Below are 22,115 nucleotides of genomic sequence, written 5' to 3'. Positions count from 1 at the left end.
TATTATAATACTGATATCTCGAACGTGGCCTATTGGAACCATGTTCATCCATGTTCTTGGGCAGCATGTTTTTCTTTCAGAGGCGCATCTCTCCAACTTCCAAGGGCAGGAGTAATCCCCTCCTCCCTCTCTTCCTCCCCCCCCCCCCCCCCCTCCTGCGCCTCCTCTTAACAGGATTCATGGTTATCTCGCTGGACTCAAGGTCGAGCGGTGCGAATTGGAACCTACTCGTCCATTTTTCTTGGTCAGCATACTTTACTCTCTCAAGTGCATCTCTCCGCCAAGGTGAAGAAATGAGTAGACTTATGTGCGTGTCCATAAGATAACGAGGAATTCGAAGGAGGACACGAAAGTCGTTTTCCAGTCTGATAACTTGAAATGGGCAAGAAATGCCTAGCTAAGCATTTTCCTCTAATTTACATTTCGCCCCTTATTAAATGAATGCAACTTACAAGCATCAGCATTGCCGCAATAACGAAACCTGCTATAAGGTATCCTCTGTAACTCATACACGTAATAACCACTACAGTTCTTCACTTTAATGATGTTACTCTGCCAACAGCAGCTATCGTTCCCGCTATAACAGACGTTACGTGTCACCACACCTTCGGTTACATTTGGGTGTCCACCATTAAGCCAACCTGGATGTTTAGCACCGCAGCGTTCCATGAGAACACATTTCTCCGGCATCCGATCTCCAGCAGCTCCTTCGAAACGGTACCAACCAGTTACCTGGACCCCATGGCATTTCCGATGGGGCAACGTGTTTCCTTGGGCGCAATTTGCTTCACTTAGGACTGAGTAATTTTTACAACCGTCCACTTAAATAAGAAACATAAAAGGTGGGTTTTAGTCATGAAAAAACTTATTGACCATTACATGTTTTCTGCTTTATTAGCTCATTTATTCAGGCTTACACACAAACACAACCACAAACAACGCACAACAGTTGCGCTGAAAACAACGAGTTAAGGTGGCTTACTACAGTTTTGATGGATTATAACAGCCCAACTTCTAACTCTTTTGAAGAATGTTCCAAGATGTTTTTCCTTTCTCTATTTACTGTTTGCTTAAGTCTTTACCATTCTAGGTGAAACTTGAACAATTTAAACGTAAAATAAAAGGCAAAGTAAAATAAAAATCAGTAAGACAGATTTTTTACAAATTAAGAAAATGTGAAATCAAAAATAGCTCAAAGTCTGTTTTACAGATTTTTGTTTTACTTTGCAGGAATGTTCAATCAGAGCCAATTTCTTATTCCTGAAATTTTGAGGTGGGGTCATACGGGTAGATTTTGAGGAAAACGTGATTAAACCTACTAGTGCCGAGTCTCTCCTTAGGTACTCGGTCGTTCATTTTGGCCATTTTTTGACGTTTAAATTGTTCAAGTTTCACATAGAATGGCAAAAGACTTAGCAAACAGTAAATAGAGAAAGGAAAAACATCTTGGAACATTTTTCAAAAGAGTTAGAAGTTGGACTGTTATAATCCATCAAAACTGTAGTAAGCCACCTCAAGCTTAATTTTTATCTTAGCCATATTATAATTCGCACCGTCAAACCTTCAGAGTTATACAAAATATTCAAGCTCATTATATATCTTACATGCAAATCAGTTATACTTCCCTTTTAAGGCAACTTTATCAGCTTGAGTCCCTAAATTTTCTTTCCACATTTACTGTAATATAAACTGCATTCAGCGGGCACCTCTGTTAAGCGGACGCGGACACAAACATTAAACCATTTTGTTGCACAAAATCTGCAATAAGCGGACACTTCAAGTGCTTTTTACTTCTAAAAGCTCAACTCAGAAACCTTTACAATTGTTTAGCGATGTCGTTTTAAAACTAAGTAGATTATTCCAGATTGATGCATTGACTGGATGAACATTGTGCTATGACAAGAGATTATCATAATTTCTTGGCTATGAGGAAGTGTTTGATCTTACACTGTGTTACACTGTGTTATACTGTGTTACAAAAGGTTAACAATTAACTATTGCACAATATATTTAGAACCTGTTTAGAGTGAACACCCTGTATTAAGGGCACACTAGTGAGTGTTCCAATTAAGGGTGTCTGCTTGATACAGGTTTCACTGTACTGAAGATTGCTTGACAGCCTCTCATCCCATTGTAATTCCCGGATACTAACTAGTTGGTTCCCGTTTCCGACTTTAAATGAAGGTCACAAAATGCTAACATTGCACACAAGCTCACTTCTGCGAAAAACATTCTTAATACATGTTTCACATTAAGTTGTTTCGCGTCCAAGGTCATAAGTCATAATTTGGAAGTTAAGGCTAACTTTGACGCTTAATGATGCCATGGTACATTTTTTACCAGTCTTCTCCAAACATGCAATGATCAAATTCTGTTTTCTGGAGAACGTTAGCCTTTGAACGCAGACGTATTTCCGGTTGTCGCTAGTCGGAAATACGTCTGCGTTCGTATGCTAGGAGAACGTGAACCACGGAGGCGAAGGTCTCCGACTATGACGATTATTAACATTGCTATCGAGCTTAGAAAAGCTCGACAGCGACAGACACACTGAAAAGATTTACAGACGTGAAATTGGTTTTCGAAAGGAAAAGATAGAAAAAGGGCGGTCTCAGATAAAATCAGCAATAAAAGATAAACTAGTTGTGTGCTCCTTAATTTACTGTGAGTACCGTCTGTGAATGGAGATGAAAACAGCTGTGAAAATCGCTATAAAACAGTCTAAACCTGAATCGAGATCCAACCGGAAATCCTGTCTCGAAGATCAGGTATCTTCATCGATAACCACTGTAACTTAGTAAAACAACTCAATATTTGCTGAATGGAAAGTACCTCTATAGATCGCTCTCACAGTCACGCAATAAAATAAATAAATAAATAAATAAATCGAAAACTATTCAGTCAATAAAGTCGAGAAATTGTGATCTGATAAGAAATTTAAAAAAAGTAGAAGCTTCTCCAAGTTTTAGGTCTGTGCGTTTTCCCAAACTGCAGATATTCGTCGAAATGTTTCGCAGAAATTTACAGAGCCCAGTATGGAAACGCCATGTTGGTGCACCTCTGTGGTGCACCAATATGGCGGCCGGAAAATAATGTAAACATCTGGAACTTACTTTGGCCATCTAGGCGACTGATTATCTGTATTGAACAAACAAGCAGTTACCTAAGTATTTTTCCTTGTGATCTAACTTCTAGAAAAGCTAAAAAAAAAAAAAAAAAACATAAGAAAGATATATATCTTTCGACAAATGCGATCGTAGCTTTGTGTCACGCACCGCCATAACTCTGAAATTCAAAATACGCTGGTTTCCAAGCAAACCACACTATTGAGCTGTAACATTGTAAACAAATATAAATTTACCCCCTTCTTATGCCTGATGGGGATAGAAACTTCAATGGCTCTTTAGTTTTCGATTTTAGAAAATGATGACGTCACGTGGAAACGATCTATTAGTGATAAATTCAGTATTGTCTCATCTCACTCTAGCCCGCGCTGGTCCCTCAGTCAGACTCCATGTGATTTACAAAGAAAGCAACAGGTTTCACAACGGAAAATGGTAAAACGAAGTTTATATTCACTTTTTTGTTGTCGTTTCGTTTTACGGTTGGCTTTTTCATAAATTGAAAAGCCACAAAACAGAAGTTGTCTTTCGGTCTTTACTTTTTCGTGTTATTTCGCACATAAAACGAAAAACGATGAAACGAAAGTTAACCGTCCCCTATCATCCTTATTAAGGTATCAAAGCGGAGACCGCAATTAATCTGGGGATCTTTGTGTTTCGTTTTATTGCTTTAGTTTGTCCTTAGCACACGCACACACACACACACACACGCGCGCGCGCGCGCGCACACACACACAAAATTAAAAAAAAAATCTAAAGGTTCTATTTCATTTTCGGTGTAAGGGAATATTTAACAATGAAACACTCGAGAAAAAAAAAAGGGCGATTTGACCTTTTCAGCGCTAGAAAAGGAAAAGTAAACAAAAATATCGAGTGGACGAACCGTGCAACAAAAGTTCTTTGCGTCCATCTAAGGAAAGAAAAATTCTCCAGGTATTCTTAAACAGCGACGAGTTTTTAACCTCGACCCCAGTATTTTCCTCTTCGGTGCCTCTTAAAGGGTTCTAGTCAGCCTCCGCCATTTTCAATGCCATCAAAATAAGATGTTTTGCACGGCAGCCATGTTGCATGGCAGGAACAAGGAAAATGTTTTGCATTAGAAAGGACATTTTTTCCCATAGGAAAAAGAATCTCTTGTTCCTGCCATACAACATGGCCGCCGCGCAAAACCACTATTGCATGGCAAAGAGAAATCTTATTGTTTCACTGTAAGTTGTGTACCTGAAGTATGTTTAATTACAATCCATCAAATATCTTCGCTCGCCCGCAATTAGTCTAAACGCGTCATGTGACCTAATATTACCCAGCTAAAACTGAGAAATATCCGAGGATATTCCGCAATTTTCAAAACTGCGCGCGTTGCCAAGAACTATTTAAAGGATAATAAACACTATAGCCTTCCTTTGGTGCAAAAGTATGTTCGGATATTTTATCCTTGGACATTATCTGCACCTCAAAGTTCACAGCTTTCCCAGAGCTACGCTTTCGGAAAACTATTCGTTTCTTGGAACAGATAATGTCAGCGGACAAACATCCGAGCATATTTTTGCGCCAAATCGAGGCTATTGTTTATTTAAGCAATAGACCACTCTTTCTATGGGTATACTGGCGCAATAAACCACGCGGGATAAATTCCCAGTGATTTCCTTCGCTTCGACATGTTCCCAGTAAATTAGCCAAACTATCGCAGGTAAACAAAGACAAAGTCTGGCTGACTAGGGCCCTTCTCCGTTGGCTTAATCAAAGAAACTATAACTCAGAAAGCAAACAAGAAAGTTTCCATTTTAGTGCAACAGTCGCAGTTACGTAACGCGTTGTCCTATAAATATCAAACGAACAAAAACCAGCATTTCATTGGTGCCGATCAAACACAATTATTCTGTACTCTTCAAAGCGACCAAAAATTATTGCACACATCAAGTGGTAATTTTTAAAAAGATAAGTTATCACAAAATACAAAGACGAATCTTCGTGTGCTCTCTTTAAGTGCTGTCTTGTTTAACAATCCTTGAATGTAAGAACAATTCTCTACGAATTCAGTTATGTCATCGTTTGCATGATAATCCTAATTTGCGACATTTTCTCGGAAAAATCACAACTTTCGTTTATTATTTATACTGTTCTAGAGAAGCCAATCATTACAGAAAACCGCGATAATAAAAAAAGTGGCGTTAAGGAGGCCGCAGGCTAACCAAATAATCCAGTATGGGTATTCACACAACTTATCAATGCAACTTACCAGCACCGGCGTTACCGCAATACCTAGAGTTGTTGTTAGGCGGGTTCTTTAACTCGTACACGTAATATCCACTACAGTTCTTCACTTTAATGTTGTTACTCCAACCACAGCAGCTCCTTTTCCAGTTACCTGCATAACAGACTTTACGTGTCACCACACCTGCGTCGACTGTTGGGTGCGTACCATTAAGCCAACCTGGAAGTTTAGTACCGCAGCGCCATCTTACAACACATTTGTCCGGCATGCGATCACCAGCAGCTCCTTGGAAACGGTACCAACCAGTTGTCAGGTCGATATCGCTTCTTAAATGCGGTGACAATGCGTTTCCTTGGGCGCGGTCTGTTTCATTCAGAACTTTGTAATTTGCACAGCCATCCACTGTTAGTTATGATCAAAACAAAATCAAACTTTCTTATTGTTTGGCACAGCTTTTTCTTTGTTGAAACCCGTTGCGTTGTTAACAACTTTACCCTGAAATACTTCGCTGCTACCTTTATCATGAATTATGACGAATTTCGAAAAGTGTCGTGAAGCAAAGTTTCATTTTTTGAAATCTGTGCTGTCTTTTGTCATAATGCAAACGTAGTTGCCTCTACTTTTTTGACTTAAGAAAACAATCATCCAGCTCTTTCCAATATAGGAAGTAAAAATGCAATAAATATAAAAAATATATATACATAAAAAAAAAAAAACGATTCTTATTTTTCCCTTTGCCTCTTCCTTTTCGATCAATCTTGCATCAATTGCGTCGGATTTTTCACTCTATACTGTGTCTTGATACATCGTCCTTTCTTCGCAAGTAGCACTGAAGAAGTGGAACTCAAAGAAACAGAACTTTATTCTTAACAGAGTAGTGCATTTTTCTCGGCGCTACTGCTATATACTTTTCTAGATATTATAGTTACCTGCAGATGATTTGGTACCGGTGCTTCGCAATAGCAAGTTGGTAGATGCTGAAATATTTCATAAAGGTTAGATTACATGAATTACAATAAGGTTGCTTACAACTAAGTGTTATCATCTTTATTTCTAACACCTCTGCTCATTATGAGAAATTTAACAATAAAATAGATGTTGACCGTGTACGATTGAGAAAGGTCGATCTTTTTGCTGCTAGACTAAAGTCTTCGCAGTCGACGGTTTTAACGGCGACCAGTTTGCCGACTCTTCATTTCCCATTTGGCAAAAAAATTATTGCGCGGGAAATACTCGTTCTCCAAAGAGGAGAAATATATTTCTTCAATAACATCAATACAGATGATGTGAAGTATATATATGAAATAATTCATATTTGAACTGCGGTTGTAGATGAAGGTAAAGAATGATCATCGCAGTAAATTTTCCAATTTAAGCAACTGGAAAGAAGAAGCCTGAAAAAAACAAAAAAAACAAAAAACAACAGGGCTTCAATGGGATTCGAACCCGTGACCTCCGCGATATACCGGTGCGATGCTCGACCAACTGAGCTAGAAGCCACGCATTGGGAGCGAGGTCAATTAATTGAGTTCATATCTTCCCATGAGGAGTGAAATGATGTGAAGTATATATGAAATAATTCATATTTGAACTGCTGTTGTAGATGAAAGTGAAGAATCACGTAGGGGCCAAACCACCCCCCTAATGTTTCATGACGGCTATATTTGCTTGGTTAATATATTTCTGAACCAAGTTTTGCAGATGAGCTTTCTTTGTTCTCCAGTTTATTTTAACTTAGAAGTTGTGACAAAATGTCAGATTATGACGTCATAATTGATGACGTCACCAAAACATGCTATAATTTTTTGTAAAATCTGATGTAAAAATTATGTCATTGGAAAGGCCTTGACTTGAGGAGTAAAATGCCTGAAACCGTTTTTTGCTATGATGATTACTTTTCGAGATATGGTAAATTAAATATTTTTTGCTGTCCCCCCGGAATTTGCCTAACCATACTGTCCTTCTTAAGTCAGTCTCTCTGGTTTATTTTTTTCAGTTTTTTTTCTAGAAAGGCTAATAACTTAGAAAAATAGAAAGCTTGATGTTGTCAAAAATCGTATGGTTTTAGAAATTTGATTTTCGGGTTTGTGAGGATGGTATTAACAGTAAAAAAACGGGTGACGTCACAGGTTATGACGTAACAAAACTAATTTTAACGCAATAACACAAGAGGGATAATTTTTTGCTCCGAATTTCTTCTTTATTTTTGCTTTAGTCATATCTGGCGCATCACATGTGCAACATAGCCACATTTGCTGGAACAAAATTACGGCTCCAATTTGGGGATTTTTCTCAAGGGGGGGACCCCATATTTTGCAGGGTTATTTTCCATATTTAAAAATGCTATATTTCATTTAATTTTTGTGATATGGACAAAATTTTTTCAGGTTTCAACTCCTCTTGATGTGGTCTTTCGAACACATTGTAAAAAATATGCATATTAAAAACTTCAAAAGTGGCAGAAAACATGACGTCATCACTGTGACGTCACAAATTTGACATTTCCTGACATTTTTCACATAAATATAATTGGCAATAGGTCTCCTGCTCATCTGCCAAGTTTGGGGTAGAAAGAGTCAATACTTTTTAAGTAATGCGAAATAATGTGAAGTACCCAAGAACTGAAGAAACATTTGGGGGTGGTTTGGCCCCTACGTGAATGATAATCGCAGTAAATTTTCCAATTTAAGCAACTGGAAAGAAGAAGCCTGAAAAAAAAAAAAAATCAGGGCTTCAACGGGATTCGAACCCATGACCTCCGCGATGCTCTACCAACTGAGCTATGAAGCCACACATTTCAAATATGACTTAACTTGTTGGTTCAGAATAGAAAACTAATTTCCATCTTGTCAGCTTCCATTTTACTACTTTTCCTTTGGTGTTATTGACGATAAAATGTCAAAACAGAACAAATCTAAAAATCTAAGGCAGCTTGGCAGTACTGGATTTCAATTTTAATGAAGCGTTTTTGAAATAATGGTTAATTTAAACTTAGTTCTTGATACGATCCATCCTTCACACTAATTTCCCGGAAAGAATTCAAAATGCCAAAACCAGTACGACATAAGATCAAAATTTTTGTAAAGCAGTGTTTAGTTAAGAAGATGAACACAATGTTTCGGAACAATTTTCTTGTTATTTCTTAAGCTATAAAGAAATGAAGTTTTTGCATGGAGAAAACTTTTTCACCTGCTCGGTAACTGCCAAAGAATACTTGACGACCTTTGGTTTTTTCAAATTTAAACGAAGGTTGAAAAAAAGTTTTCCTGCGGACAACGACTGGTAGAAGATTTTATTTTATACAACCTATGTGAAGAAAATTTTGACAAAAACCAAGTGAACGCGCTGTAAAGCTGCATGTGGAAAAGTAATTGCGTAGCGTTTCCTTTATCCTAGAATAAATATAAACCATACACGTATTCATACAGGAACTTTGAAACAACGAGGAAGAGCGATTAAATTTCAATGAGAGATAAACATGTGAGCACCGAACGATTGAAGTTAAACATATAATAACATATAATACCCTCGCATTCATTAGTGTGTTGATATTTGCCGATATGATCGAAAGTAAACTTGTAGTCGAATAATCCCTCTCTTATTTTTTGGTTCTTTTTGTCACTCGAGTCAACTTGCTGTAAATGCTGAACCCCCAAAAATTTTATCAAACGATGTCAGGGAGCGAAAAAATACCCAAAAAGAAAAAGCTAACAATACTTTTTAATCAGTTCCCCAATTTAAGATATCTAAACATTTTGTGGTTTGGCGACAACAAAGTAGAAATCTCGAGAAACAGGCAGAAACCCAGTTGTCGAAAAACCTGTCAATAGGATGTCAAAAATTAATCAAAAATTCTGACGAGCTCGCAGCATTTTTCGGCGATCCTCATTAAAAAGTTGACTTCTTGACCTGGTGAAAAAAAGAAAAAAGAAAGAAAATAGCTCTATTAATTGTCGTTTTCATCTGGCTCGCTATTCAGTGGATTCAAAAACCAAGCAATCAATTTAAAAATACTCAGTTACTAGACAAGAAGAAAAATAAATAAATTGACCGCTTTGAAGAGCACTGGGGTGTCCTAAACATTATGGAAAATATGTTTTATACTTACTCAACAGAATGATGACTAAGAGAGCTCCCGTCGACATTGAAAGGTTGCTTGTAATTTTTGCTGAATAAGGTTCTTCTCAGAAAAGCGAACGTCACATATCAGCTAATAGTTAGTCCATGGCTCACTTCTGCATAATCGTGGTTTGCTCCACTTTTAACATTAGCATAGATAACTCTGCGCAAAGATGGTCACAATAAGCTACACAGTTTATATCGAGGCGATAGGCTGTCATATAATATCTTCGTACAAACGTAATATAGGTAGTGTGACGTCATAAAAACTTAAAGGTGGCCTGAAGGAAAGTTGTCCCTGAATTAGCATCTAATGCTGGCGTGAGTTGTCATTCTAGAGAACATATAGTGGAGCTTAAGCGACGCAAATGATATGATCAAACAAATGAAACGTCTTGGAGGTTGACTAATTAAGCAATATACCACTCTTTCTATGGGTTTACTGGCGCAATAAACCACGCGGGATGTTTGGAGAACACAAGAAAAGCTTCTAAATCAGGAGCCGTTAGGTGAGTGATTTACAAACTTTTCGAGTGTTCTCCCAACATCCCAAGTGGTCTATTGCGCCGGTAAACCTATAGAAAGAGTGGTCTATTGCTTTTACGAAATAATTGTGGAAAAAGTCTGTGGATGACAGCAAAATTTATTGTACTTTCGTGATCAAGTTGCTTATTCTCATCAAATTCATGAGAGGACGCGACAAACCAATCACAGCGACTGAAAGAATAAAAGCACAGACCCCGCGCCGGACACGAAATCCGCAGAGAAAAGCGACGAAAACATTTCACGCTAAGGAAGTTAAAAAAAAAAAAAAAAAAAAAAAAAAAAGAAGGGGAAAGTTAACCGGTGAAAGACGAAAAGTATATTAATTAACTCAAAAGTATTCTGACGGAGAAATGCGAGGATTCGTAGGTGGAATCGGTCATCACGAAAGTAAAAGGCTGCACGAAAAGTGTGCAAGTAGTCCTAACTTCATGTGCTTGGCGAAGGGATTCAACGCAGAGTTTAACGATAACTTTCCAAAGTTTTGCGAATGGAATAAAGGGTAGTTACAAAAACGCTGCTTCCGAAATTTATCCAGCTTTTATTTACTTATGCTGAAGGCTATGAAGTCCATGTTTCTCTGTATTTTACTAAATGAAAACTATTGCTTGAAAGTCAAGCTTATGGAAACCAAATTCATTTATCGAGTTATGCATGCATGCATTGAGTTTGAACTCAAAACGTCTGATAGAAAGAAATGTTTTTCCTGATTTTTGGACAACCCAAATTGGTCAGTCAAGCCCAGCTGACTTCGTCCTCCACACACCGTGGAAAGCTCCGAAAAAATGGAAAAACAGATAAAGCTTTATATGACGACCAACTTCTGGCTCTTTTTTCCTGGCAAATTTCCATGTATATGTTGAATGAAAAGATATTCGTGTTATTGATATCTCAGCCAGTGTAGGGCAAAACTGTTTATTACATTTATTATCACTAGAGTTCCGAGTTCTCTAGTTCCCGTGTAGAGCTGCCATAGATCGGGAACCGCGGTTTACAGGTACAATAGAGCATAAGTTTAGCTACTCTATTGACCAGTCAGAGCGAGCGTAGTATCTCAGTCATTTTATAAAACGCCATAGACTATACTGAAAGGCATACAAGGGCTTTTGAGGCAAGCATTGGTCCATAAACTTGTAGTCGTAACGACAATTGTAAATAGCACTGACAAAGCAGCGAATAATATGACAGACTAAATAATCATCCCGGCTTAGCCACAGTTCATTTTAATCCAGAATTGAAGTCGATGCGATTGTCGTCAGTCGCTTCATGGTTTTACAAATTTTCTAAAAAGGACACCATGAAAATCCTTTCTTGGAAAATTCATAGAGCCAACTTAGACTGCACATACTGCTCATGCTCACACTGTCATATGTTTAATATGCTTAAAGCGCACCTAAGCCCCCAATTTTTTTTTCTTTTTTTTTTTTTCACTAAAACAAATCTACTTGTTATTTGAAATACTTCTGCGAAAAAAAAATTGGATTCGGTTAAATCCTCGATTTTTTGTGCCCCGAAGAAATCTCGAAAATAGCCCCAAAACACCGCCATTTTGTTTCGAGACCGAGTTCGAGGAGAATGGGTCCAGCGGCTGTTGTGACGTCTACCCAGGAGGGTGGAATATCTGACGTCCTCTCATTTACTTCAGCACGGTGCAATACACATTCCAAAAGTGCACAGAAAAGCCTTCCAGAACTGCTATCAGCTGTTGGAGCATTATCCCAGATCTAAAGAAAGACTACTGTACAATTTACTGGCGATGATCGGTCAATGGTACAATAAAGACGAAAATGATGGTTGATTTTGTCGAATCGAAACAAGCGAACTGAGTCTGTGAGAACCATTGAAGACCTCTCACTGGAATTTGTTCCGCAGACTTTCAAACGCTATTTTCAAAATTTTCTGCTTAAAGCCAACCAGCAATTTGTCGAAATACTACCGACAACCTGTAACTTCCAATCCTGCAGTATTTATAACATAGCCGGCAAAGTTATGTGATCCATCGAGAAGCGTTACGACCAATCTACCGACATGTAATAAGTCGCAACTGTACGCAGCCAACCAACACTTATATCTCTTTCGATTTACTGGATTTAGATAAAATTCGAAGATTAATCCTTTAGAATTACATGATAACAAAATTGTTAGACTCACAGGGCTTTTCGAAGGTTTGGAAATCAGCGGTGCGACAAACATTCTATGCAATAATGTCGAAAATATGACCGCGTAACATTATCTGCGGACCGCTTAGGGAACACATCCTATTTCCTTCCGCCTTGCTTCCCGCAGCTTTAAAAATACAGGTCCAAACAATTCTACGACTTTCAATCGATTGAAGCCAGTGTTTTGAATGTCATCAAGTCTCGAAAACTGCAATACTTGTGTCGCTCTTATAAACATGAAGCATTCCAGAAAGTAAAACACAAGCTGGATTTAACAGAACAACCATACCTTGACGAAATACATTCTCGCAAAGGACAAATGTAAACGGGCTATAAACACGCGTGGGAGTCTTGTGTTTAGGTGATGAAATTACCATCCAAAGTAGTCCTTGAGTTTTCTTTCTTGCTTTTCGTTTGCTTGCTTCTCCACTTCGTATCTAGCTTTCCATTCCTAATATACAAGCAGCTCGTCCGCAAAGAAGTCTTCCCTGTCGTCGCTTGAAATACTGCAAATTGTTCTCAAAGCTCTAAGCAGTGAGTTCACAGTTGTCAAACGTGCTCGATCGAAGTTTATTTCGGTGTGTTCGAATCGAAACCTAACTCTGACTCCAGTGACGAAAAAGAAATGATTCTGAAACAAAACTTGGACGTTTTAGTCCCAAAATATATTGGAAGGATTAGCTTTGTTTTCCATTTTCTCGAGCAAATACAGAGAGCAGACTGAGGCGCCATTGTGTTTGGTTCCTGGGTAGACGTCATCAACAACCGTCGTCCCAGACTCCCTAAAACGCGGTCGTGCAACACTTCAGGCGCGACTTTGAAAGGTCATAGAAAATCGAGGATTCAACCAAATTCAAATTTTTTTTCGCTCAAATGATTCGAATAACAAGTGGATTCGCTTTAGCGAAAAAAAAACAAAAAAACTGGGGGTTAGGTTGAATTTAACTGTTAATGACAAGAACTGATTCCTAACTAGGCAAAAATGTGAAGTTTCTTGAGATTAAAGTGACAAAGTCGTGTGCATCAGTACAAATGCCACGTAAAGTGTGTGGTATTTAAAAGTCGACACCGTTATAAAGAAAAAGCGGTCGACTCTCGGTTCATACAGTTATCTTCGGATTCGCAGTTACTAACCTGCTATATAGATAGAATTTAATATATAGACACGAGTGTTTTACTGGAAAATACACCACTCGTAAAATTCATACAAAACCACATCCGGGACTCGGGTGGCGTATCTTCCATATCCTCACTAGTGAAGATATCGATGATTTCACTGATATCAAGTTTGTCTCTTAAATTGTACTTAAATTCGTTGGTGCATGATCGAAACATCTTCCGGTCTTCCTCGAAAGTCTTCGGCAATCTTCGGCAATCTTCGGAAATGTTCGGTAATCTTCGAAAATTTTGGGAAAATGTTCGGCAATGTCCGTGTGAACTTCGGACAAGTTTTGAAGGATAATCAGAATTCTTCGGAAAGTGGTCATAAATCTTCGGAAAATCGTCAAAAACGCCGTCCTCAGTATGTCTATTTATTATATGGCTGTGTCTCACAAGGAATGGGAACTACCGAATTCACGAATTTGATTGGCTGAAATCGATATTGACCGCGGTCTGGATTTTCCCATCTAGACCGCCATCTAGACCGGTTTCATTTTGCGTTGAAAAAATAGCAAACTAAAATACAATTAAAGTTTTCTTCTTTGCCATATAATAAACATCTTAATAACCGAACTAAGTCGGTCTGTCTGGGAGAATCTTGACCTCGGTCGTGTGTACAGACTTCATTGCGTTTGGTCTGTACTCACGACTTCAGTCAAGATTCTCCCATACAGACCTCCTGCTCGGTTAATAGGGGTTAGAGATAAAGACCTTTTTTTGTTTTTGTAAACATATCATATTATCACATATCAATATAAAAACCAAAAAAATGCAATAAATAATAATAAATAAAACAAAGATCAAGACAATAAAAGAAACTGTGCACCTCACGTTTACAACTAAATTGTCAACGTGGTAAACTTTCTGTGGAAACGATAGCCTTTTTGTCCACAGCTTTGTTATTGTAATGTTGACTTTTCTTGACAGCTGGCAGAGTGCGAAACACGCTTTTTCAAAGCGTGAGAACTTAGTAAAAATTTGATGTCAGAATTTAACCACTTTCTCCACATGAAACAAAACAATAAACTTGATCATCGTGGGATCGATATTACTCTTAGCGGTTCACGAAAAGTGTGTTGACACTTAGATAAAATTAACTGAGATTAGGAAGTAATTGTGACAGTTTTAGTGCTCTAATGACATTAAAATCGGGTCGAAAAAGCAAAGGGAAGGGAAAGGGAGTTGACAATAGGTTTTTAATATCAAACTATGACGCAACTTTCGTATTTTAGGAAAATATAAACACTGAAAAAATGCGGGTAATATCCCAAGGTAAACTCAATTCTTAAAGTTTTTAAACTGCCTTACTCGGCAACGCTGCAACTGTAAAATTAAAACACAGTCTAAAATTTCTTCAGAGCATGTAACCAAAGCAGCTTCATCTAAACAACTAAGGTTACTATGGTATCAGGATTAGTACAGGTATTTGCAGGAGAAAGAAACAAACCGGCAAGATATAACTACAATAAATTGCAGGTACTTTTGTCAATGTTGAAGCTTGAATTGCGGTCGACCTAAGTCTGTAGGATGTGGCATTTTGCGGCGTTCAGCAGCCTCCAGTTTAAAAGGCTGATCAATGTTGAATTGGTTTTGATTTTAATTGTGGTCAGCAGCCAAACAGAATTTGCCTTCATAAACAAATTAATTTGACCTGACCAGCTCGATCGTTGGTTGATATGCTTTGTAAGCACTGGATAGATTAAGTAAATGTTTTTCATACGGATGTTTACTAGAATCATTCATCATATGCTACAGAGAGTACCATGTTTCCCTATTGTAATTCTGGCTGATGCCAATTATGTTTTCGTCTTACGTTCTTTTTCGTTGCAATCCAAAAAAAAAAAAAAAGATACAAGTAGAATATTTTTTCTGCATAGACCTCTGCCCATAGGCGTGAGGGCTGCTGGGGTTTCGGAACTTTTTTGAGATTTTTAGGGCAAAACGCTCATGATTCGGGCGACCGTACTTGACAGAAAACATTCCAGGAGGTTTCAAGGCCTGTAGGGTTCTTTCGGTGACAATTTCCTTGCCATGTCAAATGATCTGAGGGTTCCAGGTATTCTTTTTTCAGAATAGCCATATATTGGTCAATCAGTATCGTGGAAAGCCACCAAATGGGTGTTATTTCCAAATCAAATCAAATCAAATCAATCTTTATTTGTACTCATTCTTGCTAAAGGAAAAAAAAAATACAATTTCAATGAAAATATTAAAAGTAAAAATTTAAGTAGTAGCTGCCTGGAATAACCATAGGGGCTAGCGGAGCCAGACAGCCAGTTAACATCAGCATTAAATAGCAATAAAATACAGGTCAGCAAGAAAACTTGAGCACAAATGCACACACAAGAAGAAAAAAAAAAGAAGAGGTAAAACGCTAGTTCTATGCTATGAAGGAAGTCTAAAATAGTTTAAGTTATAGATGAATCAGAACAGTAATATAAGAAGAGCACACAATAGCTATGGCAACTAATAACAGCTATATATTTAACTATAAAAGAAAGACTTGGAAAGGTGACAGAAATGAACAAAATACTAATTTACAGGTAAATTGGAAAACAACACAACTGCTAATAAGAACCTTAGTAACTAATAATCTTTGACTACATCGTTTTTTTTACTGATTTCTTGAAGTTTGAAATGGACAAGGTTTTCAAATTTTCACTAATTGAGTTCCATACTTTGGGGCCCTTAAAACTTATGTTGAATATTCCATAATTTGTTCTTACTTTAGGTAAAGTATAGAACATATTCGAAGCACTTCTTGTATTATAGTAATGTCTTTTATTGACTTGAGTGAAGAAAGTATAAAATACAGATGGTGGACGTCTATTGTGACATTTATACATAAAGACTGCAATATTAAGAAAGACAAGGTCAGGCAGTTTAACAATATTTAAGTGTTTGAAAATTGGACTAGAATGCTCATAAAATTTAGAGAAAGTCATCACTCTCATTGCTCTCTTTTGTAAAATAGACAAAGGCTGGGTAGTTGAAGAATAATTGTTACCCCAAGAAATTAAACCATAGGTTAAGAAGGGATATATTAAGGCATAATATACTTTAACCAGTATATCTGAATTCACATAATAACGAAGTTTAGAAAGAATCCCAATATTTCGCTTAATCTTTATAGCAATATAACTTACTTGACTTTTCCGCGATAAATTAGAATCTATTATAATACCTGGAATTTTTATTGAGTACTCTTAGTTTAAGTTTATGCCATTTAAAGAGGGTGTGACATGAAAGGGTAATTTTCTTTGTGGAGGGTGGAAAATGACAAAGTTTGACTTATCAATATTAAGTGAAAGTTTGTTGGCACTCAACCAAGTATGAATATTTACTAGTTCATTGTTTACTTTGGATTCAAGGCCTTCAAGATTTTTGTGTTAATAAAACAGGTTGGCATCATCTGCAAATAGAGGAAAATCTAGAATTTCAGAGCAGTTACCAAAATCATTGATGTATGTAAGAAATAATAGTGGGCCAAGAACTTAGCCTTGAGGAACACCACAAGAGACAGGTTGAAGTTCAGACTCAGTTTGCCCCAAGGAAACATATTGATATCTGTGGGTAAGATAAGGGGTGAACCAATCTTCGGTTACACCACGAATGCCATAATAATCTAGTTTTTCAATCAAGATATTTCCATTCTAAATTTCCTATCAACAAAGCAATGACAAATCAAAGCGAACGAAGACGTTTGTTTTTGTGGTGGCTCTGATAAGAACCGTTTCAAAATCTTCCTTTTAGGGAGGACGAAGTGAATTTTTCTTTACCTTAAATAAAGAGTTTGATTTGGGTCGAACACTTGGGCGTTACAGTAAAAACCCGCGTTTAAAAACTTACATATTTTTTTTTCTAATTCTGGCAAAATAGGTTCTTGTATTTTGGGGTAGTTATTGACAATTTAGGCTAAGAAGGCTCTCAATAAGTTTTAAATTTTCAGACTACTTTTTTCCTTCGAATCTTCTCTAAATGAAGAATTTATGCAGGTACACTAGCGAAATTAACAACACTAATCTCAAACATCTTGTTACAAAATCTTAGACTCTGACTCAAATCTAGTCTTCAGAGTGATAAGGAAAATAAAACCGTGGCATAGCCAGTAAGATTATAGTTTATTACAAATCACAGGAAGTACTTCTCAAGCTAAAGTAGTCTTAATTAACATTTGTTTTAGATTTTCAGGGATCAATTTATGACTTAGGCCATGGTGCGGCGTTCTTCACGCCGTACTTCACATGAGCCGAACCCAATTCAACCAATTAGGCTCATGTGAAGTCCGGCGGTTGACCCATTTAAGTTCTACTGATTTTATTTGGAACGGCTGAGGCTTTCTTCACGCTTGGCCAACCATGAATAACGTCTCAGGATCGACTTCGGGTCAAACACCGATCTTCACATGAATCGAGCCAAATGCATAATCAAAGGTCTAAAGGCTCCATTTTGACTTTACCTTGAAAAACCACTGAACAACAAGACCGCTTTAGTTACATGTTTGGAGAAGCAGTTCGGTTCGACTGAATTAAGTTCGACGTTTGACTACAACAGATGTTCTCACAGGCGTACGAGCTGGGGGGGGGGGGGGCGAGGGGGACTGCAGATCCCCCCCCCCTCAACTACGGAAATTACGTATTTTTTCGGGCAAAACGCTCATGTTTCGGGCAACGACACTTGAGAGAAAACATTACAAAGTAATGCTGTTGGCGTGATTTCCAAAACTCGTAAAAAAAGTTTCTACTATTTTTTAAGAATCTCTGTGATTCAGGACGCCCGACCGGAAGTCTGTAGGCGGTAGAGTGGTTTCTTAAGAGAGTTGGTACCTTAAGTAGTACCGTATAAAGTGTACCATTTGTGTCTGCTGCTGATCTGAAGTATCGTTGGCGCACGAAAGACGCCATGGTTAGCGGCCTTTCCTTTCCTTTCCGGCCTTTCCTTTTAGGTTTCAAGGCTTGTAAGCTACTTTCTCTGACATTTGCCTTGCAAAAAATGAATTAGACTGAAATGATATGAATGACCTAAGCTTTTTTGTCAGCTACAAGTCGTTTGAATGTGTATCGTGGAAATCCACGATAAGCGGGATATTATTTTCTTGCCCAATTGTTTTATCAACGAAACAAGGACACGAATCAAAGCGAACGAAGACTTTTGTTGTTGTGGAAGCCCTCAAAAGAGCCGTTTGGAATGTCTTAACCATGGGGTGTTCTAATTTCTTTCTTGAATTTTTCTTTGGAGGTGTTTCTCTAGTACGTCCATCTTGTTTACCAACATGTTTACGTGGTTTCTGAATTCATGGAAGGCTTGAAGGACTTCTAGCAATGCCTCATGTTGTTCTCTGAACGTCTCGAGTGTGTCGAGACCCTCGTCTCAAATATAGGATAGGCTCTGTAACGATCGTCCAAACGGAGCATCTTGAAACACAAATGCCTCTGTTGCTGATCAGCCGATCGCTGAACGAACGCCATGAAAGGAAGAACTTTTTCTTTTAAGAGTAAATGTCAGTAAAAATCAAACATTATCGGAAAAATAGCAGACACGGCCAAAAATCGATTTGGCTCATTTTTTGCCTGTAGGTAGCCTTATATAGTAAACAAACGGAAATGGGGTTAGGTGTTTGAAATATGCACTTTAACGGGAATAAACCGTTAAAAACTTTCGGCGGGTCAATCGCTCAAATTTCACCAAGCGCGATCCTGAAACTATGCACTTTTCGGGCAGTTTTCATACGAACAAAAATGTAACAGAAAGAATTTTCTAGCTATAGAAATATAGCGTTGGACTTGCTTTATCCAGACAAAGTGCTAGTTTTTGTCTCGTGTTCTTCCTGGAGGAGCTACGTCTCTTGTAAGAGACGACATCTTCGGCCTTTTGAAATTAAGGCAAAGGTGGCCTAGAATAGCTTGGCAAAAATACATGTGGTAGTGTCTCAAAGTTTCCAATAACACTACCAAGAAGCCTTCAAAGATGGTTCTTTATGATTTGGTTTTATTTCTTTGGGACCTTTGAATATCAAAAGATGACCACCGGCCGTATTTCGGTTAAATGCTATGATGCCATAATGAGATGCATAATAACAAAATTAAACGCGTTGTACACAAATAACTATTTTGGTCAGTTATATCTTCACTGGCCCTTGAAATGACTAGAAACATATTAAAATATCTATAGCTACACTTGATTTTCATATACTGAGACAGGAGAAACAAATTTCGACTTTTCCTACCCTGTGAATCGCGCCATAATTCTGTATCATTCTGCACACAACAGGTTGAACAATTAAATTGCACACAACAGGTTAAATTTGTCACACAGCCGTTAGTTTACGATTGCTTCGCATCCAGTGAACATGAACTCGAGCATTTGCATCCCTTCTGCGCTTTCTGCACTCGCCAGTTTCGAATATACTGAAAATAGTCAACACAAATTAGAGGAGATTCCACAAGCAGTGGCGAACCCGAGTGACTGAAATGCGATTTGTAGAACTCTGCTGTCACGCAACGCCCTCTTGTAAATTATATACGCACCGCCTTTTATAATCAGCGGATCAAATATTCGTGAAACGTAAAGTGCTCAGTTACTTGGAAGTGCAGGTACACTCCTGGACTACTTGTGTGAGTCGTGCGATATATGGCTTTTTCCTCTTCTGAGGTGAAATGTCAGAAATATCTAGCCCAAGGTCGATGCACACGTCTCTTAGACTATCCACTCTTAAAGTTGTGAGTGTACGTTTTTGTACAAGTTCGCAGATGTTAAGATCGACAGATACAATCGGATGCTGAATAGCCACATCTTTCATCACATTTGCACACACACAGCAGATAGATGACTCTCAGCTTCGGCGGAAATTTCGTCTTCGTTGGCACTCTCCATGGCGACTTCTGAGACTTCACTAGCTTTTGCTTCGTTACCGGCGGCTGTAACTTCTAATCGCTTCTTTGCTGAAAGACGGCTAAAGAAGACACTAATCTGCTGCGACGTAAGGACTTCATCAGGTTGAAATCGGCTTTCCCCCGCTTGGTCTCTTGCTAAGCTCATTGCTTTCGAAACTTACTGAGGATCGCTTTTCCGTCCACTTTGCTCCCCTTTTTGAAATTGGTCAGTTAAGAATTCGGTCTGTTTCTTTGTAAAACGCACCTTTTTCTTAATTGTCTTCAGGTCCCAACCCATTGGAAGAGGCGGCAAGCCGTCAGTCTTTGCTTGGACAGTAACTTGAACGCTTGGAATTCGACTGCATCCCTCCGTTAGCTTGGAAGAATATTCTCTTTTACCTCTATCGTAGAGGGTTTCCTGTTCGAGCATCATTTGGTGTTTCCCAGTATCTAGGTGTGTCTGGAGGTTTGCAAAGCGGCTGTATGATTTTACACATCTTTCCTCTGGACACGGGGAAAGCATGTCATCTGGCTTATTTCAACCAATACTGTTTCGATCTTGGTTTTCGTTTTCAGTTGAGAAATCTGCTTTGATAGAGCTTTTCTTGATATGTGTGTGTCTCACAATCTTGAAAGGCGGTGGGCCACTTGCATTCTGCGATGGGGGTTCTGGGATTTCCAATTTTTCGGGCGGCTTCATGACTCCTTCGAACTTTGCCCATGACACTACTTTACCGGAACCCACATTGAATGCTCTCCACACTCGTACGCCAGTTTCATCGTACTCAAAATTGTTGAGTAAACTTATGCCATCCCACTTGATATTAAAGGTGCTTGACGGCTTGGCAGCAACATAGCTTGCTTTTACTCCTGTGGTTCCTTGGCCAGATTCAATGGCTGTTTTGAGCTGCAAAGCGTTGATGACATCATTGCCTTCGTTTATGTACCTTTCAACGTCTCCTCTGATTCTTGCTGTTTTGCAATCACATAATCCTTTCCACCTTGAGGGTCCGAGAGATTAGATAGATTAGATAGTCTTTATTTATCCACGGTGCAAAATTCGTCAGCTTTAAAAATACGTATACAAATACCTAATACTGATATAATGAGAAATATTTAAATAAAAAGCTGTTTTCCACGAATGCCGTGCCTTACAGTTCTTCTTTGAGTAGTCGTTTGAATTGCCCAAGGGACTCTGCTTCCCTTAAGTTACAAGGAAGACTGTTCCAGAGAATGGCCCCACTATAGCTACAGCTATTCTTGTAATAGTCTGTGCGCGGTAATGGAACACTGAGTTTATTCACAAAGTCCCTTAGGTCATATGCGATTTCTCGCCTTTCAAATTTAAGTCGTTGAAGTCGTTTCTTACAACAGCCACTCCTACGGCATCGCCGGCCAGCTTAGCAGAGATGGTTGAATTTCCGCTGTGATAACAGTCAGCGTTATCTTGTGTGTAATAAGCCATTTCCAGGTCTGGAATTTCCTTTTTCAGGGTAGTGAGGCAGTCAAGCATTATCGAACCCACAGTCACACTGTCTTGGGCGCAGCTTTGAAATACGTGAACAAGTGTCTGCGATTCAAAGTGCTCAGAACCCTCTGACCGTCTTATGGCAACGCTAATGGGCCATGGCAATCCTCGCTTCGCAAACCAATCTGACTGTGCCTCTCGATATTTTCGGGGCATATATTTCATTGCCCAGTCCTAGACTAACAGCACCGATCGGCTGTCTAGTTTGGTTAAAATGAATGCTTTGTCTCAGCTTGGTGGACTGAACGTAGCTGATGGGCTTTCCAGCTAATGATGTCATCCCTTGCCTGTTTGATGGTATGCAGCATGTCAGCTTGATCTTCTGCTGACGAGAGCGCACTTGAACACTCACCTTCTATGGTACGTATGACGTCCTCTAACTCATAACACTGCACACAT

At 38.5% G+C, this 22,115-nt stretch overlaps 1 protein-coding gene and 1 long non-coding RNA gene across 2 annotated transcripts in view; one reads left to right on the top strand and one right to left on the bottom strand.

The window, feature by feature from the left end:
• The window catches only part of LOC149114133 (uncharacterized), a 477,513-nt gene that overhangs the window by 402,051 nt on the left and 53,347 nt on the right, over positions 1-22,115 (top strand). The window lies entirely within an intron of this gene.
• Positions 412-20,354, bottom strand: LOC110061715 (uromodulin-like). The gene is made up of 5 exons (XM_089287230.1): positions 20,133-20,354; positions 19,543-19,573; positions 6,264-6,311; positions 5,359-5,736; positions 412-821 (listed from the first exon to the last, which is right to left on the bottom strand). The coding sequence occupies exons 1-5, from the start codon at positions 20,352-20,354 to the stop codon at positions 412-414; spliced, it is 1,089 nt and encodes a 362-aa protein (XP_089143356.1).

Source organism: Orbicella faveolata, unplaced genomic scaffold, assembly GCF_042242905.1.
Source record: "Orbicella faveolata isolate gen_17 unplaced genomic scaffold, um_ofav_v1 contig_14, whole genome shotgun sequence".
NCBI lineage: Eukaryota > Metazoa > Cnidaria > Anthozoa > Scleractinia > Merulinidae > Orbicella > Orbicella faveolata.
This window is presented reverse-complemented; position numbering and strand designations above follow the sequence as displayed.

Coding starts and splice junctions, on each gene's coding strand:
- LOC110061715 (XM_089287230.1), bottom strand. CDS start 20,354: ATGAGCTTAGCAAGAGACCAAGCGGGGGAAAGCCGATTTCAACCTGAT. Junction 19,574..20,132: donor CTGAGAGTCATCTATCTGCT/GTGTGTGTGCAA, acceptor TGTTGTGTGCAG/AATGATACAGAATTATGGCG. Junction 5,737..6,263: donor CGGTACCAAATCATCTGCAG/GTAACTATAATA, acceptor CATAACTAACAG/TGGATGGCTGTGCAAATTAC.